The sequence below is a fragment of the Panthera pardus genome, unplaced genomic scaffold (assembly GCF_024362965.1).
Source record: "Panthera pardus isolate Hobbes unplaced genomic scaffold, ASM2436296v1 HiC_scaffold_8, whole genome shotgun sequence".
In the NCBI taxonomy this organism is placed as follows: domain Eukaryota; kingdom Metazoa; phylum Chordata; class Mammalia; order Carnivora; family Felidae; genus Panthera; species Panthera pardus.
Genome location: NW_026527013.1, coordinates 15606409 through 15625668, shown reverse-complemented (window position 1 = coordinate 15625668; position 19260 = coordinate 15606409). Strand labels below are relative to the sequence as shown.

At 52.7% G+C, this 19260-nt stretch overlaps 1 protein-coding gene across 2 annotated transcripts in view; it reads right to left on the bottom strand.

The window, feature by feature from the left end:
• Positions 1-1258: 1258 nt before the first annotated feature.
• The window catches only part of LIMD1 (LIM domain containing 1), a 66272-nt gene continuing 48270 nt past the window's right edge, over positions 1259-19260 (bottom strand). For both annotated transcript variants that reach the window (XM_053898300.1, XM_053898303.1), the window contains exons 3-8: positions 13121-13188; positions 11379-11441; positions 5913-6043; positions 5277-5328; positions 4408-4476; positions 1259-2986 (exon numbers count right to left, since the gene is read on the bottom strand). In XM_053898300.1, coding sequence (XP_053754275.1) covers positions 2849-2986; positions 4408-4476; positions 5277-5328; positions 5913-6043; positions 11379-11441; positions 13121-13188 — 521 coding nt within the window. In that variant the 3' untranslated portion in view covers positions 1259-2848. The remainder of the gene's footprint in view (positions 2987-4407; positions 4477-5276; positions 5329-5912; positions 6044-11378; positions 11442-13120; positions 13189-19260) is intronic.

Genomic DNA, 19260 nt, shown 5'->3' with positions numbered 1-19260 from the left:
GCAGGCCAAACTACGTTCTTGGCTTTTCTCGGACCACCCTGGCGGTTTCTGAATGGCCCTCGCTGGGGAAGGGGCAGGGGGTGGGGAAGAAAAAAAACTAACGGCAAAATGAGGCAGGGGAGGAGGCCGGAGGCTGGCTTTGGGGTCTGGGATCAAACCTTAATTCTCCTGGTTTATCTAAAGCCCAAGAGCTATCTAGGGAACTCAGGAAGGGCTACGCGCTCTACCTGTTAAAATAAATGGATTCATCCTGGCCTACCAGGTGCTTGTGTCTTCTTTCTAGGTGCCTATAAATACAACCCCATTACAACTCTGTTTGGCTAACAGCTTACAGAACCACGTAGAGATAACCGCCTAGGCGACCATCTCTTCACGGCTCTCGCGCAAGAGCCCGAGAAGCAGAACTGGTGCGAGATTCCTACCCGCGCCCTCCCCGGGGCCCTGGACCACAAGAGAACTTGCTGCTCGGACTTCTAGGGTACCTGGAAATTCTCTTACTGTCCTTCCTTAACATTATAAAACCCCGTTTTGGCAGATGTCCCAATCACGTCCATCAAGGCCACTTAAAACATCACAATTAAAAAATTTAATCCCGAGACTTTTTTTTTAAAACTAACCTAGTTACCCACTTTGCACACAAATCCCTGCTTTTGAATGTCGCTCTCAGGCAGTTTTCTTCGCTTTCTGCCCGACTTGCAATCAGAGCAAAGGGGCGCCAGCAAGGCCAGAGACGTTCCTCGGTTGGCAAAGACGAGACACATCGGCTGGCTCCCTGGGCCCAGCTGGGAAGAGAGGGGTTCTCTCCCCACCCCCGGCCCCACGCGGCGCCAGGCTTCTGGAGGCTCGGCCTGTGGGACGGGATCGATGAGAGCACGCAGCCTGGGCTGAAGGGACATCTGGCCAAAGGATTCTAGCAGAACGAACTGAATAAACATAGGAGGCAACTCACGGTGCCCATTCTGTGCCTCCTGTAGCAACTGCCCCCGAAACGGGTCAAAACACGGCGCAGAACTGGAGCCGGGCCCACTGTAAAGTCTGCGAGTCCCGTGGGCCTCGGGCTCCGGTGACCGCCCTCCGTGGCCCCTGCTGCCCTGGGTGCGAGGCGGGGAGGCGGTGGTGAGCGGGGGCCAGGGCAATGCTCCCAGACCAGCTGGCAGCAGTGACGTGACCCCCGACCTCCGGCAACAACACGGAGGCCAGGGGGCCCTCCCCACGGGCCGAGAGGGCGAACGGCAGGCAACCTCCTTTTTTAAGTCTCTTACACCGCCTCTTCATTGAAATACCGGGCGTACTGACGTCTGGCCTCGGGACTGTGACACATCAGCGCACAGGTGGCCCTGAAATCCTGCCCGGGTGCGGCCCTCCCTTAGCCCCTCGCCACCCCGGGGAACCGACATGATGAAACGCGTCCGGCAACAGCACCCACGTTCAACTGGATCCACTCTCAGCTGACCTTCCGCTGAGATCACAGCGCCCTGACCCGCGGGAGTCTGGCCCGCGTGGAGGCCGAGACCCCTCACGCACCCACGGAGGCATCTCTGAGTTCAGCGTGACGGCCGAGTTCCTCCCGACGTGCGATTTGGTGAAGCCCTGACCTGTGAGGTATTTTTGTGCGCGTGGAAGACCGCAAGCGGAGGAAAACAACGAAAAACAAGAAAAGAAACAGACCAAAGCAGTGTACCTTCTGCGGGTTTCTTCGCAGGCCACGCCCGAGCCAAGCACTGGGCCAGAGACAGACGAGACACGGTGGAAAACGAACATGGTGATTTTTCCTGAGGCTCTCTGTCTCGTGCTGGCTGGAGATGTCGCTGTCACACACACGTGCACACACACATACACACACACACACACAGTCTCCTCGTGTATGCGCCAGCTCTCAGCACATGGGCAAGGCTTCCCCAAAGCCCGTGGTTAGATAAGCTACGACAGGCACAGAGATGTCCCCACACGGGATCCTGAGACTTGCCTCTGTGGGAGCGACTCCAAAGTCCCAGACTCTCGAGAGCTCCAGAGGAGGACGGTGCAAACAGGAGGGCAAAGGACGCCTGGTACCCGCACCCAAGTTCTCGTCCCAAACACACCTCGCTATCGAACGGGGCAAACCTCCGCCCGGGCTCCCAGCTGCCTGTCAGGGAGTGAAGATTTGCAGGAGCAGGCAAGACGTTGTCAGCGTACGAGGAGGAAACCCCGGCTCGCTCAGTCCACAACTCGGCTCCGGTTTACCAAGCAGTTCTTCCTCGGACACAGAGCACGGGCACAGCTTCCCTCTTGCCACAATGCGGTTAAAATCTGCCATCACCCGACAGAAGAGCGGAGTCTCTGGGGCGGAGAGACGTCTCCAATAACGCTGCGTGTGCGTGTCGAGGGTGCAGTCTCAAATCATGTCGTGTGCGTGGGGGGGGTGGGGGCACCGGGGGTAATGTCTGGTGCGGGTGCTTTCCTAAAGGGACAGGGAGGGGCTGAAGGTATCGGCAGCTGAGCCCTCCTCAGAGGACACCGTGAAGTACGCTCAGGGCAAACTTTTCCCTCTAAAGCACGAGCTGTTCCCAGAGGGGCCCGGAGGGCTCCTTGGGGTGTCACACGCCATGCACCTGCTAGAGTATCTTCCTGAGTAATCCGATGAGGGCGGGGCGGCGGAGAAAGGCACTTGGAAAGTAACACCCACCAGACAGGGAGGTTGAAGGAGCGGCGCCCCACGCGTATACAGAAACTTACCTGCCTGGCCCCCCTCCCCACCCCCCCCCCACCCCCGCGACCACCCCGTGGGGCCACTGGAATTAGCAGGCAGATGTCTGGCTTTGCGACGCTGGTTTCTGGTCGCCAACGCGAGGTCTGGAAGAGGCTCTCGCTAGAAGCGGTGCTGGTGGAGAGCTGCAGGGGAGGGGCTCTTCTCCAGTCTCTTGACGTGGCAGGAGTGACAGAACAGGTGGTCTTCCAGGGGGTAGCAGCGGTGGCCGTCTTCGTCGTTGAGTTCCAGGCCGCAGTCCTGGGGGGGGGGGGGGTGGAGGCAAAAATGTCCAGGGGGTAGCAGAACAGAACAAAAGGATCGCAAGACCGACCCCAAGGCCAGCGGCCCCAGGGAACCAGCAGAGGGCGCTGCGTGGTCGTGCGGTCCAGCTGAGGGGAGGTGCGGCAGGTCGCTATGGAGCACTTGAAACGGGGCGGTCAGAACCGAGCCGGGCGTCCGCAAATGCATGCCCCGCACTCCCAAGACTTAGGGCAGGACATGAATGTAAGGCAGTTCATGAAAAACCCTTGTATCGATTACATACTGAAATAACGTTTTGGATATACTGGGTGAATACAATATTGCAAGAGTGAATCCCACCTGTTTCTTTTGTCTTCTTTTTTAATTTGAGAGAGAAAGTGGGGGAGTAGGGCAGAGGGAGAGGGAGAGAATCTCAAGCAGGCTCCACACGCTCAGCACGGAGCCTGATGCGGGGCTCGATCCCACGACCCCGGGATCAGGGCCTGACCCCAAATCAAGAGTCAGACGCTCAACCGACTGAGCCACCCAGGCGCCCCCTTTTTCCTTTTTTAAGGCGGCTACTAGAAAACGAAAGCACACACACGACTTGAATTTGGGGCTCTCGGGTTCCTACGGGACAGCATGGCACTGAACGTGTGGAGAGGACGACGAGCAAATGTCCCCAGGGCTGGCAGTGAACTGGAGCCTCCCGCCGTCACCTCACCCGCTTCCGTTCACCCCACCCACGGCGTCACACGGTAACTCTTCTCTCCTCCCATGGCTGAATCCGCTTAATCCTGGCTGAACCTCCGCGGGCGCTTCAAGCGTTTGCCCCCCTCACAAGGGCTGGCGAGGGGGCGAGCCCCGGCCTGCCTGACGGTCACAGGGTGCCCGTGGCTTCTTTAGCCCGGGCGTGACACGAGCTAAGAGAGGGGGCAGATGGGCCCCACACGCACACACTCCACACCAACCAGGGACGTTGGGTGGGTTTCCAACCAGGGAGAGGGGTGGGATTCTTTGTGATCTCCAGGGCTCAGCTCAGAAAGGGGCTCTTGGCAGACAGACCAGCCTACAAGCTGGAGGGGAGGGTGTCTATTCCCCCAAGTCATTCAGCTGCCTGACAATGTGGCACGTGAAACCCCACGCCCCCCCCCGCACCCCCTCCCCCCCCCCCCCCCCCCCACCGCTCAGCTGCGGTGGCTTCCAGACTCGGCTGTTAACAAATGCGGGGAAGGCAGCAAAGACCCCCCTGTCCCCAACACCTGCATCTCCTCCGACCTCCCCCACAAATCAGGCTGCTCCCCTTGACCTGGAGGGCAGCTCTGGAGGGCAGCCCTCGACCACACCCTGCTGACCACCTCAGGCCCCAGTCAACCCAGGATGCCTTCCTCTTGTACTGTTGAAACGGGCCTGGGGAGTCTGGGCAGGGAGGCGCCTACCTCGCAGTGGTAGCACTCCACGTGGAAGTCTCTGTCCATGGACACGACGCGGATGGTCTCATCTGAGCCCTGGACGGAAGGAAAGTAAGAACAAGAGGCCGGTTGGGGGACCCGTGAGATTCCCAAGGCGACAAGTAGGTGGCCTCAGAAGAGCACAGCTCTGTAGTGAAGTCCCACACCGGCTGGAAAAAGGACACCTTGAACCGATGAGAGAGGAAGTCGGAGGGACAGCAGCCACACCTTCTGGAACGTCAGGGTCAACACTGAGAAAACCACCTCCTTTCATGGAGAGTGAGGTTTTAAAAGAGAAAATGAATGAAAGGCAGGCTTTCTGCTCACCTTCTAATCTAGGAGTCACTATCAAGTCAGGCAGTTGGACGACTGTAGGGACGAATGGGCCACAAGAAGGGCACTGGGCTGGGGAAGCCAGTTAATACGAAAGGGCCTTCTTGGTGAGGACACTATTAGGGTCAGAGGTGAGATTTCAGAAGGATTTTCTGATTTTTTTTTTTTAATGTTTACTTATTTATTTATTTAAATATTTTATTTATTCATTTACTATGGAGAAAGAGAGCGAGAGAGAGAGAGAGAGAGAGAGAGAGAGAGAAGGAGACACGGAATCCGAAGCGGGCTCCCGGCTCCGAGCGGTCAGCACAGAGCCCGACGCGGGGCTCGAACTCGTGAACTGGGAGATCACGACCTGAGCCGAGGTTGTGAGGTCACGACCGAGCTGAACTGACTGAGCCACCCAGGCACCCCAGAAGGACTTTCTAAAAGGTAGAAGGACAGGACACAGATCTTTGTAAGCGACCCGAGGGACGTATTCGTGTCAGGGAGCCGCCAGGAGCAGGTGTGAAAGAGCACCTTACCTCGGGTGGAAGGATGGGAAGCCCACAGGCTGCACACTTGGGGGCCAGCACCCTGCCGAGAGAAGCGCAGAAGCAGTAAAGGGAGTGTTGTGCTGTCTCTGGGAGGCAAGACCCCGGAGCCTTCCTCAGGGCCGGCCTCCCACCCATCGCTCGTCAAGCGAACCCCTCCAGCCCTCGCATCGAGGCAGCCCGGCTCATTCTCTGGGAGGTGTTTCAGTCGTGCCGCGGGATCGCTCCCCGGCGGCAACAAGCATACCCGGACGCTCTCCCCACAACCTACTAGGGATGGAGACGGCCCTGTTTACTTCCCTCCGGGTGCCCGGCACAGGCCCAGGCAGATCGAGGGTGGCGGTGCCCAGCGTGGAATCGCTGCCTTTGGAAGTTAAAGCTGGAGCCACCGGGCTTGACAGATGCCTCCCGTGCCTCGAGGGGATCTGATCACAGGGCTTTGGGGCTCTGTGTTTTCCAGTAAACGTGGTTCTGTAACCACCTCCTGTCTGCACCGGCATCGGCCGACCTCCCGACTGCGGACTAAGGTACAGGCCTGCGGAGGCGCCCCGGCGGGTGTCCGTCCCTCACTCCGTGAGATCAGCGTGGCCCGCACGCGCGGCCCCTCTCCGCCCCACCCCTCCTCACTTGTGGTAATCTCGGACACAGTAGATCTTGTTCTCGGAGTCCACGGTGAAGGGCACCCCGTCCAGGCACTCGTTGCAGATGACGCAGCGGAAGCAGCCGGGGTGGTAGGACTTCCCGAGGGCCTGCAGGATCTGGGGGCAGAAGGCGAGAGAGGCCAGGGCTCGGCGGGGATTTTGGAGAAGGCGTGGACGGCGGGAAGGAGAGGAACGCGTCGGGCCGAGGGACCGCAGGCGCAATCACGCTGCACGGCACACGCCCATCCCAGAGTCACTTGGATCAAGGTCAAGAGATGGCAGGGCGGGGAAGGCAAATCTAGGTAAATGCATCCACAGGAGGAAGTCAGACGGGATCCTTCTCCTGTGCGTAACCCTCCAGGGGAGAATTCAGGGGGCTCTTCCGCAGTTCTCTGCAGGAAAGGATGCGAAGCAGGGCCACAGAGGGCTCCATCCCAAGCCCCTTCACGTCTGCCTCCCAGGTGCCCCTTCTAAGCGGCTTTCACTCCGCAGCGGGATAATCCACGAACTGTGGCTCGACCACGGATTACTTCAAATCCAAGCCTAAGCAGAGCCTCTTTGGCTGCTGTTGTTTTTAAACCCGAGACGGAGAGAAGGCTCCACAAGCCTTAGTGCCATTTGATCTGGTTGTGATGCCCGGACAGGTAAGAGGCAGTCCTGGAACCAGGACAGAGCCGAGACAAGGTAGGAGAGAGAAGAGATGTGAAGAACACCCTTGGTGAGGTCAGCCGGTGAGCAAATTACCTCCCGGCGGAACTGCCTGCCTCCAAGCCCGTTGCTGGGTGGCGTAATACAGCTTTCCTATCAAGTCAGCGCATCTCACAGCGTGGTCCCTGGACCCGCAGTATCCACACCCTCCGGGAACGTGTTAAAAAAATGTCCATTCCCAGGCCCCAGCCCGGCTCTCCAGAATCAGAAGTTCTAGGGTAAACCCTGGCACGTAGTGTTTTCGTACCATGATTCCAATGCGTGCGAAAGTCTGAGAACCACTGGTCTGCGTCCCAACAAGTCTGGGTTTTTCTATAATTTGCAGCTGAAAGCATTTTCACCGACTCAATAGGAGATTCACTTCTGTGCTCACCTGTGCCACGAAACGTAGCACGAACAGCTGAACTACGGGGTCAACACCCGCAAGGATGTCGCTAAAATGCCCGGGTGCGAGGAACGCACAGACAGCAGCGCCCCGGAGGGGGGCCACACAGAATGCTTTCAACTAGGCAGCAGGAAGGGGGCTTGCGACTGAGGAAAACCTTGTTGGTGCATGTGACACCTGCAGGAAGGGTGTGCTCCAGAGCCCGACACTTCCCCCGCCAAGGCCAACGCCACACCTCGCACGCCGCAGCCAAGGGGGCGAGCCGGGGGCTTCGTGTGCTCTGAAGGCTCAGCTTTCCAGCTTCCTCATTCCCTCCGGTGTGGCACTAACCTTCGGGGCCCCTTTCAATCCGCAGGAAGCTGCCAAAGTGGGAAGAACCACCAGCCGGGCTTCCAAAGTCCACTTGGCAATCTGGACCTTGGAATGCATTCTGCTCCCAGGCTAATGCTGTCTTGGCAGAAGGGACCCTGAAATTAACTTAACCCACAACGTGCCTAAAGTGCACTCTGACTCACTGTGATCTTTCTTTTTACTGTGGGAAAATGCCCAGTTTCAGCCTGCAGGCTAGGAGTATCCCACTCTACTAAGGGGGCAGGTGAGGGGCACAGATGGTTTATACAAAGAATTGGACAACTGGTTGGTTGTCTTGGAGGACCAAGAATGGTTTTGAAGGGATCTTTCTCTGCATTGTAAAAACTCTTGGCAACAGTGAAGGGTTCTGGTTTAATTTTTTTTAACCGTTTATATATTTTTGAGAGAGAGAGAGAGAGACAGAGCATGAGCAGGGAGGGGCAGAGAGAGAGAGGGAGACACCGAATCGGAAGCAGGCTCCAGGCTCTGAGCCATCAGCACAGAGCCCGATGCGGGGCTCGAACTCACGGACCGCGAGATCACGACCCGAGCCGAAGTCGGACGCTCAACCGACTGAGCCACCCAGGCACGCCTGAAGGGTTCTGGTTTTAAAAGAGGGGGTCACTACCGGGCAGGCATTTGCCAAAAGTTTCCAAGTCCTAGAGAAGACCGGCAAGGGCCCAGGTCCAACTTCGCATTATCCTCGTGGGGTAGACATGGTTCCAAAGCTTCGTTCTTTCCCTTCCTGTATGCAAGGCTGGCCCTCACTTCAAGGAGTGGAAGAGGAGAGGGGCGCCTGGGTGGCTCGGTCGGTGAGGCATCCGACTTCAACTCAGGTCATGACCTCACCGTTCCCGACTTCGAGCCCCACGTCAGGCTCTGCGCTGACAGCTTGGAGCCTGGAACCTATTTCAGATTCTGTCTCTCTTTCTCTCTCTCTGCCCCTCCCCTGCTCACGCTCTGTCTCTCTCTCTCTCTCTCAAAAATAAAATAAATGTTAAAAAATTTTTGAAGAGGGGTGCCTGGGAGGCTCAGTCGGTGAAGTCTCCGACTCTTGGTTTCTGCTCAGGTCATGATCTCGAGGTTCATGGGTTCAAGCTTCCACATTGTCTGTGCTGACGGCCTGCTTGGGATTCTCTCTCTCTCCTCTCTCTCTGCCCCTCCCCTGCTCTCTCCCTCCCCCTCTCTTAAAATAAATAAATAAACTTAACAAGAAAAAAAAAAGTGGAGGAGATCTTCCCCATCTCGTGAATTGAGACTGGCCTCGTGATGTTCTTTGATTAACAGAATGAGGAAGAAATGATATGTTCAGAAACTTCTGAGCTGAGGACTTAAGAAGCCTGACAGCTTCCCTTCCTCTCTCTAGAAGGGAAGCTGTCCAGGCTAGACTACTGAATGAGGTCAGCAGCCTCGGAGAGAAAGGCCTGGAGGGGAGAGGCCATCTCTGGCACTCAACTGTGATACCAGCTGAACGCAGCTGAGTGAGTGACCCCAGCCAACGCCACACGGAGCAGAAGAATCACCCCGCTGAGCCCTGACGTAATTCCGTGAATCACGATAAATAAGTCACTGGAGTTTAAAACAATTTTTTAATGTTTATTTTTGAGAGAGAGCGTGCATGGGAGCGGGGGAGGGGCAGAGAGAGAGGGAGACACAGAATCCGAAGCAGGCTCCAGGCTCTGAGCTGTCTGCACAGAGCCCCATGCGGGGCTCAAACCCCTAAACCGTGAGATCACGACCTGAGCTGAAGTCAACACTTAACCAACTGAGCCACCCAGGCGCCCCAAATCACTGTTGTTTGAAACCACCACATCATGGGGTGGTTTACTATGCAGCAATAGGTAAATGAGGTGCTCTGAGGCCCAAAGAAGGCTTAGGATACCCAGAAGTAAGAACAGGGTATAATCCCATTCATAACTTTGGACACTGTTGACCTCGTATGTGGAGGGGTTTGTTAGAAGGACTCGAAAATCACGGACAAATTCTCCTAACGAAATAGATCCCTATGGAGACTGGCTGGCATCCGTGGAAGGTAGGGGTGAGGGTGTGGGCTCCCGCCTGCCTCCCCTGGGGAAGTGGGTGGAGAGCCATGCTCCCCAGGGAGGGTCTTGGCTACTAACGAGGACCCAGCTCTCACAGGGGCTGAGCTCCACTGTCGTGTGTCAGAGCCGGGACAACGGCAGGCTTCTCCTCGTGAACAGGGAGGGCTCAGTTCACCTCTGTGTTATACATGTTAGCACAGAGCCGGCAGAAATGAGCGCTTGTGTCCAACAACACGCCCAAGAGTGTTCACAGCAGCTTTATTCATAAATAGCCTTCAGACTGGAAACCATCCAAATCCCCATCGGCTGGATAATAGGCCCCCCAAACTGCTGTATCCATACAATGGGAGGTCTATCTAGCAATGAAAATAAATGAACTACGGACACAGGCAACAACATGCGTGAACCTCAAAAACATTTTCTTTTTTTTTTTTAAGTGTATTTATTTATTTTGAGAGAGTGAGAGCGCAGGTATGTGTGCACAAGTGAGGGAGGGGCAGAGAGAGAGCGAGAGCGAGAGCGAGAGAGAGAGAGAGAGAGAGAGAGAGAATCCTAAGCAGGCTCCACACTGTCAGTGCAGAGCCCAATGCGGGGCTCAAACTCACAAACCATGAGATCGTGACCTGAGCTGAAATCGAGAGTCAGATGCTCAACCGACTGAGCCACCCAGGCTCCTGCCCCCCTTCCCCACACTCAAAAACATTTTCTAAGGGAGGAAACGCAGACCCAAAGGACTCGATACTGTATGATTCCATTTATATGAAGTTCCAGGACCAGCAAAACGAATCTGGAGCGAGAGAGGGGACCTTTGGAGGAGGGGGTCTGGACTGGGAGGAAGACAGGAAGGAACTTTCTGGGGTGTGGGATGTGGGAAACATCCGTATTTTGACCTGGGTGGTGGTTACACAGGTATATGCACATGTAAAACTTCATTCGCCTGTACGCTTAAAACGTACACCCTTTATTCTGTGAGCTGTTTCTCAACAAAAAGGTAAAAGGAAAAAACAGCAACGATTAGCAATTCCCTTCTCCAGAATGGAATGAATGGGTCAGCTTAGAGAGAGATTGAATTCTTTCCAGCTAAAAGAAGATTATAGGGGTGCCTGGGTGGCTCAAGTGGTTGAGTGTCTGACTCTTGATTCCGGCTCAGATCATGATACCAGGGTCTTGGGATCGAGCCCAGCATCGGGCTCCATGGAGCCTGCTTAAGATGCTCTCTCTCTTGCTCAAATAAAAAAAAATGTTTTAAATCAAAGAAACTTTAAAAAGAATATCGTACAATGATTTTCTTCGACCAGTGCGTTAAAGAAATTCTTAAGGCCTGATCTCCGGTGCTGGACAATTTGATCCCTCAGGACAGACTAAGTATTCTGTGTTTGTTAACCTCACAGCCTTACCCAATAAGGAGACCAGGAAAGAAAAACCGTCCCCACTGGAGAGATAAACGCACTGAGGCCCAACACAAGCTCAGAGAGCCAGCTGTGTCTTGCTCTGCTGTCTCAGAACTAAAGACAGCCGCCCCTGTCCCCCAAACTCATCTTAGGAACAGACGGAGCCAGGCAGAACGTGGGGGACCAAGAACCGTGTTTACCCGACTTTCTGTACCCAACTCCGAGGTAGATGACGTCTAGCATCTGGCGTCTCACCCGGGACACCACGAGGACCACAGAAAATGAGAGGGAGGCCGGTGTGATCCCAACAGCCCAGAGGAGAGAAGATCACCAGAAACACAGCATTGTGGGGACTACACGGCTAAGGATGCTGAGAGCTGCTCAAAGGCCAACAACGGGGTTTCTCCTAGGACAAGCAGAGCTGTGTCACACAGGGTCTTTTCTTAATAAAACCAGATGCGACCCACAAACAAGGGTAGGAAACACAGTCCTCAACTACCGATTTCTTCTTTTCTGTGACCGCCTCCCCCCTCCCCCCGCTGCCATAATCTTGCTTGGTGACCCGACTGACTCACCATATCCATGATCAGATGTCCACAAAGGAAACACCTGTCGGCAGATTGCTGGAACCCGGAGTACTGCGGAGGAGAAAGAAAGCAAAGGTAAACCCGTCAGGGCACAGATGGCCCGGCCACTTGCCCGCCAGTCACGAGGACGACATCTTCGCAGAGAGATGTGTCCCACTAGACCGGAATCTGTCATTTCTCAGAACACAGGTTGTGGGGATGTGGGTTGTGGGATGAATCACCGAAATATCCCGTGCCACAGAGCCATTGCTGACACTGATGCCACTCGCCCTAACAACAGCTGCGTCTGGGCACCCACGAACATGCCAGGCTCTGTCTCTAGGCCAGTGGTTCTCAAAGAGGAGTCCCCCGGAATCACCTGGGAACTTGTGAAAAATGCATATTTGGGCTCCATCCCGGACCTACTGACTGGGAAACTCTGGGTGGGACCCGGTGATCTGTGTGTTCACAAAGCCTTGCAGGGGACTCTGATGCAGGCTTAAGCCTGACACCAGCACTCTAGTCCTTAAACACCCATTTTTTATGTTTTTAATGTTTTATTTATTTTTGAGAAGGACAGGCAGACAGAGACTGAATGTGAGTGGAGGAGGGGCAGAGAGAGAAGGAGACACAGAATCTGAAGCAGGCTCCGGGCTCCGAGCTGTCAGCACAGGGCCCGACGCGGGGCTCGAACTCACGAGCCGCGAGATCGTGACCTGAGCCGAAGCCGGACGCTTAACTGACTGAGCCACCCAGGCGCCCCTTAAGACAATTCTTAAAACAAGGTATGTACCGTACCATTTCTCAGATGGAAACAAGGGAAGCTCAGAGAGGGTAAGCGACCTGTACAAGGTCACACAGCCTATAAGGGGTAAGGATACGATTCAAACTCAAGTCTGGCTCTGGTTAGCCAATGCCTTCAGTTTCAAAGAAACTTGGTAAAGACTCTCTACCTTACTTTACCAAAACACACAGGCACACGCAACTACAAGCAGTGGAACGGGAGAGACACCAGGTAGGCTCTGGACCACAGGCAGCTTCTGCACAGGCTTCGAGCCCCGGAGACGTGGAGCCTGGGCGGGCTGGCTTGACACACAGGTAGCGTGGCTGAGCCACACTGGCTTTGGGAAGCTAAGCGGGGCCCAGGGAGGCCGCGGCGGCACGAGGGTCAATGCTTGGCCACGTTCTGGGAGAGGTGGGAAGGAGGAGGGGCCGAGGATGAACCTAGGATTCAGATCTCAGGGATGAGGACCCAAGGTGACCTGGTGTTTCTGCTTCAGACAAGTGGCTATGGAAAGGCTGGGGTGGCCGGCAGGTGCTGGCCGGGCTGGAGCTCGGGTCTGGGAGTCCCTGGCCCGTGGGTGGACTTCTGAAGCGTGACAGAGGCCGGATGCCCGCAGACAGCAGACAGGGTTCAAGGTAACGCAGGCCCGAACCCCAGGGCACAGGTTTAAGAGAGAGCGGTGGGGGAGGCGGAAATGAGCAGAGCACAGGAGGACAGGCCAAGCGATCCTGAGTCCCTCCCAAGCACAAAGCTCTGGGGTCTGTCCTCTGCTTCGGGGACAAGCACCACCCCGGGCATCCTCAGAAGGAAAGTCGGGACCCCCTTTCTCTGGCAGCGCTCCGTTTTCCGCCAGCACAGGAAACCCCGGAGAGAAACCACACTGTTGTACCCGGCCTGGGCCTCCCCACAGTCTCCCCCCTGACTCCGGTCCCGACTCAGGGCAGGGGAAGTCCGGGGACGAACTCACCAGGAAGTCCTCCTCGCAAAACACTTTGCCGTTGACAAAATAAAAGGCTTTTCCTCTCAGCTTCCGGCCTGAGGAGAAAACGCAAAGGCGGCGTAAGAAGAAAATGTTGATACGAGGTGAAAAAAGGAGGAACAAAGGTAAAATGTTTTTAAGCAGAAACAAACGTGCAAAACAAATGTCAACCGTCAATAACGGTCCGTGATTGCTGAAAGCCGCCGGTGGCCGTGGCCGTGGCGATGGGCAGGCTGAGGCCAGGAGACCAGGCCCCTGGCGGGTGCCGTGTGGCAGGGGACCCCAGCACTGCCTTGGGACCATCCCACACCCTCTTCCCCCACTTCCACTCTACTGAGGAGGAAACCAGTGAGACATTTGGTGACAGGACGACAGAGGTGCACTCAGTGGGGGTACGGGCTATAGTCCGTTGGGGAGCCGTTTCCCACAGGTATTTGGGACGTTATCTTTGACAGGTTCTCCAGGGGACATTGGTGACAACCTATCAGGAAAGTCCTGTAAATTGGTCACCTTTTTTTTTTTTTAACGCTTACGTATTTTTGAGAGAAAGAACGTGCGAGCAGGGGAGGGGCAGAGAGCCCGATGCGGGCCTCGAACTCACGAACCACGAGATCATGACTGGAGCTGAAGTTGGATATTTAACCGACAGAGCCGCCCAGGCGCCCCAACAGCTCAACTTTATTCTCCTTACTTCGTGTATCTTTTCATCTTTTCAACCACGGAAAATACACATTGTTGGACGGATAATGACTTTTCCTGTTTCCTCCTGATCTAAATGGGGCAAAAAGGAGTGGGAAAAATACAAAGCACCCTGGGCTCCTTAGATGTCGCTTTGTAGTTTCCGTAAAGCTAGGACGCTGACAAGAACAGCATACTTTATCAATTCCATTGACCCCTTATGAAAAAATACAGGGTCACATGTTCAAGGTGAAGCAGGAGCGTCTTTACGGGAGACCCTGGGGCTGTGACCCAGCAAGCAGCATTCTCAGATCTGAGAACACTGCCAGGGCCAGGCACAAAGCACACACGACAGACTCCATGGAAGTTTCAAAAACTGAATGAAGTCTACACTGGTGAAATGACGCCCCTTGGAGCCAGGGTCCACAACGCGAAAGCAAAGTCATCAACGTCACAAACACTGACAGTGCTTGAGACAGAGACGTGACCTTGATAAGCTACTGAGTGCCTCACCTGGGACTCCCAGAGCAAGCAAAGAGCACCAGGTGACGGACAAAAGCCTGGTGATGTCGACCTGTTGGGAGCCTATAGAGGACTTGGGGAGTGTCAGTGCAGAGGAAAAGTCACAAAAAAGGAAATGCATTTAACTACAAAAGCAAAAAACCTCCAGATGGATTACAGACCTCAGTGTAAAAAAGGAAAAGTATCGTAAGAAAACGCGGGGCGCCTGGGTGGCTCAGTCGGTTAAGCGTCCAACTTCGGCTCAAGTCACGATCTCACAGTCCGTGGGTTCGAGCCCTGCGTCGGGCTCTGTGCCGACAGCTCGAAGCCTGGAGCCTGCTTCGGATTCTGTCTCCCTCACTCTGCCTCTCCCCCGCTTATGTTCTGTCTCTGTCTCTCAAATACAAATAAACATTGAAAACAAATTTTTTTTAAAGAACTTTTTAATGCTCTGAATTTTAATGCTGCACTTCTTGGGGATATAATGTAGTTTCAACTGAGCCTCATAGGAGGAGGGTTTACCAACTGGTCTAACTGAAGGCAATGCATGCTTTCGTTGAAGAGATAAAAGGAAAGCCCGGCCGGAAGCCAGAAGATGGCTCCAATCCATGTAACAAGGCACTAGCATCTAAAACATAAAGAACACCAACCCACCAAGACAACCCAACGGAAAAAACGAGCAGAGGAGAAGCAGCGAAGGTGCAGAGAAGAGAAAATCTGTTAAACTCTAGGCAGTAACTATTTTAAAAGATGTTCAAGCCCACCAGCAATCAGGATATGCAAATTAAAACCATGAGATGCTATCTCATTCCCAGATGGGCTCAAATCACTAAGCCTGACAGTACTGAGTCTTTTTTTTTTTTTGAATGTTTATTTATTTTTGAAGGAGAGAGAGACAGAGCATGAGCAGGGGAGGGGCAGAGAGAGAGGGAGACACAGAATCGGAAGCAGGCTCCGGGCTCCGAGCTGTCAGCACAGAGCCCGACGCGGGGCTCAATCTCACGAGCTGCAAGATCATGACCTGAGCCGAAGTCTGACGCTCAACTGACTGAGCCACCCAGGCGCCCCCTGAGTCTTTTTTTTTTTTTTAATGTTTATTTATTTTGAGAGAGAGCACGCACGTGCATACGAGTGGGGGAGGGGCAGAGAGAGAGAGAGAGACAGAGAGAATCCTAAGCAGGCTCTGCACCATCAGCGCAGAGCCGGATGCAGGGTTCGAGCCCACAAACCACAAGATCATGACCTGAGCGGAGATCAAGAGTCGGACGCTTAACTGACCCAGGCGCCCCCTGACAGTACAGAGTCTTGATGAAGGTGTGGGGACAACAGAAAAGCCTTTCATGCTGCTGGTGGGAGGGCCAATTGGCATGAACCCTTTGGCAAAAATTTGGCAAGAGCCGATATCGCTGAAAATCCACACTACCCGCCACATACTCCTAAGGACGCCCCTTGAGAAGATGTCCCAAGGGCCATGTACGGTTGTTCACTACAGCACTGCAGTGAAAACCTAGACAGCCAGCAGCATCCATCCACGTCCCCGTCCACCCGTATAGAAAAACTGATAAAACACACTGAGGAAGAGGGGCACGTGGGTGGCTCGGTCGGTTAAGCGTCCGACTTTGGCTCAGGTCGTGATCTCGCGGTTCATGGGTTCAAGCCCCACGTCAGGGTCTGTGCTGACAGCTCGGAGCCTGGAGCCTGCTTCGGATTCTGTGTCTCCCTCTCTGTCTGCTTCTCCCCCACTCATACTCTCTGTCTCTCTCCCTCTCAGAAATAAACATTAAAAAAAATTTTTTAATAAGTAAATAAAAGGGGGTATAAAAGTGTGTTTGTGCGTGTTTGTACAGATATGGATACACAGGCTCACACACCTATATGATGGCAAAATTACACGTGTTCATACACGTCAGATGTATACCAGATGTTAATAGTCATTGTCTCTGGGTATAGAAAATGGGTGATCTTTAGTTTTTTTCCTACAATGACTATGTATCAATTTTCACAGCCTGAAACAAATTGTAGTGGGGTGAGGGAGTGTGAGAAGAGCAATGGGACATACGCTAGAAGGCCACAGTGCAAGTCTCTGGTTCTCCAAACCTTTTCTCCGGTCCTTCCCTCAAGCTAGTTACCCTCACTTCTAGAAGGTTCTAGAACCTTCACAAGTGTTTCCTGACTCTGCAAAACTAGGGTAATAAGAATGAGCACTTACAGCTAAGTGATTTCAGGGTTCACTAACAGAATCCCCTTTACGGCCATGGAAGTTCATTTTAATCATCTTACTTACTTATAACTTTCCCCTCTATGGGAACATTCTAGAGAACTCAAAGTTTTACAAAGGAAATGATAACCAACTAGAGCATCCCCTCTCCACTCTTTGTCCCCACTAGGCACCTGGGTGAGAGCCTCCAGTCCCTCCCTGGCAACCAAGGCGACAAGGACACAAAGAGCCCACCACGAAGGAAGACGATGCCCACACTGTCTGACCACAAGTAAAGTCCAAGTCCAGCCCGGTGAGCGGGGCTCCCTTGTTTTGCTGCCCCTGGGTTCTGAGAGGAAAAGAGCCGAAGCTGCAGGTTCCAACGCGGCCGCTGAAGAGAGCAGTGGGCCATCTGGAAACAGCACAGGACTTCCTAGACAGAGATGAGGCCTCTGGTCCAATGCTGAGAACACTGAGCTCTGATTCCAGGAATAGGGTCCAGGAAGTTCTAAGGAGCCTGAGCTGGGAATTAACTTTTTGTGTTAATAGAGGGGCATGTTACCTCTGTTCCAAAATCATAGAGGAAGATTATTAAACACGCCAGAACACTGAGTGCTCTAGTGGTCTAAGAAACGCAAATCAAACGAGCTTTTTCACTTATAACATCAACAAAGATTTTTTCAGATGACAGCAGTCATTTATGACTGCTGCCCCTGCGTATTTCTGTAAGCTACTTAATGAGCATGTAAAATGATAAACTGCCCCCCCCCCCCGGGGGGAGGCAACTCTAAAATGTTTCTCTCTGACTCACTGTGGCTGTCTGGGACTTTGCTTAAGGAAAGGATCAGAAATGTGGATAAATATTTACTTAGGTCCAAATTGGAAACCTGAGGAGAAGTGATTATATAAAACAGTACATCTAAATGATGCAATATTATGTAGTCATTTAAAATACCGTTCAATGGGGCGCCTGGGTGGCTCAGTCGGTTGAGTGGCCGACTTCGGCTCAGGTCATGATCTCGCGGTCCATGAGTTCGAGCCCCGCGTCAGGCTCTGTGCTGACAGTTCAGAGCCTGGAGCCTGTTTCAGATTCTGTGTCTCCCTCTCTCTGACCCTCCCCCATTCATGCTCTGTCTCTCCCTGTCTCAAAAATAAATAAACGTTAAAAAATAAATAAATAAATAAATAAAATAAAATAAAATAAAATACCGTTCAAATAACTGCTATAGTGATGCTGCAAATGCTTTCACTATACAAAGTTACTCAAAATACCAGACAGAGACAGCACAAGCAGGGGAGGGGCAGAGAGACAGAGAATCCCAAGCAGGCTCTGTGCTGCCAGCACAGGGCCAGATGTGGGGCTCAAACCCACGAACTGTGGGATCATGACCTGAGCCGAAACCAAGAGTTGGTGGTTCAGTGGACTGAGCCACCCAGGCGCCCCCGCGTGTGCTTTCAAGAGGATAATTATTTAAAAGTGTCTAGTAAATGCAGCACTGGTATGTTGTATTAAGGGGAATTTCTCTTACTGCTTTAGACATTTCAACATTTGAAAAGTTTTTTCTAGTATCAGGGACACCAGTAGGTGGTATTAGAATTTCACTGTTTGCTTTTATACGCTCTTATAGCATGTATGTCTGGAATTCTGTATTCAGGAATTTGAAAAACAATACTGTAATTGTTGAAAGAAACCCCTGAAGTAATAGCATGAAAAGTAAGAAAGCAAGATCTAAAAACTGTGTATTTCAACTACGTAAAGAAGAAATTCAAAGAAAAAAAAAAAAATCTGCCCAAGACCAATAGTGCCTCTGGTGGACATACGTGGTAACTGCATGGTTGCGGGGAGGAGGAAGGTATTTGCTAATTGTTTGCTTCTTTAGACTCTCCTGTGCTTCCCCAAACTTTTAAGAATGAGCAGGTAGGACTTTAATCATCCTTTACAAAACTGCCCAGCTGGCTAGACAAACACTGTGGCTGCCAGTCCCCAGAGCTGAGAAGTCCTGTGTCCAGACCCCAGGGGCCAAAGGAAGGGCTTAAAGGCTACATCTGCTTTTCCTTCATTCCAAAATAATAGTAGTAGTAGTAGTAGTAATAATAATAATAATAATAATAATATATAATAAAATATATATTTAATACATTATAATATATACTTATATATAATATATTATATTGTTAATATGTAATATAGTATATTATTAATACACACTAACATTAATATATATCAATTATATATTAACATATATTATATAATATATTACTAATATAATAATTATATATCAATTATGTTATTAATAATATATAATTTATATTATTATTATTGAGGGGGCACCTGGGTGGCTCAGTCGGTTAAGCGTCCAAGTGTCCGACTCTTGATTTCTTCTCTGGTCATGGTCTCATGGTTTGGGAGAGCTTGAGCCCCACGTCGGGCTCTGTGCTAACAGCACAGAGCCTGCTTGGGATTCTCTCTCTCTTTCTCTCTCTCTCAAAATCAACTTTAAAAAAAAATCTTAAAATAATTGAGGGCTCCCCACAGGAAAACGGTGGGCGCGCTCTGAAGGACTCAAACTCCACTTTTTAGCTCAGCTTTAAATTTTTTTTTTTTAACGTTTATTTATTTTTGAGACAGAGAGATACAGAGCATGAACGGGGGAGGGTCACAGAGAGAGGGAGACACAGAATCTGAAACAGGCTCCAGGCTCTGAGCTGTCGGCACAGAGCCCGACGCGGGGCTCGAACTCACGGACCGCGA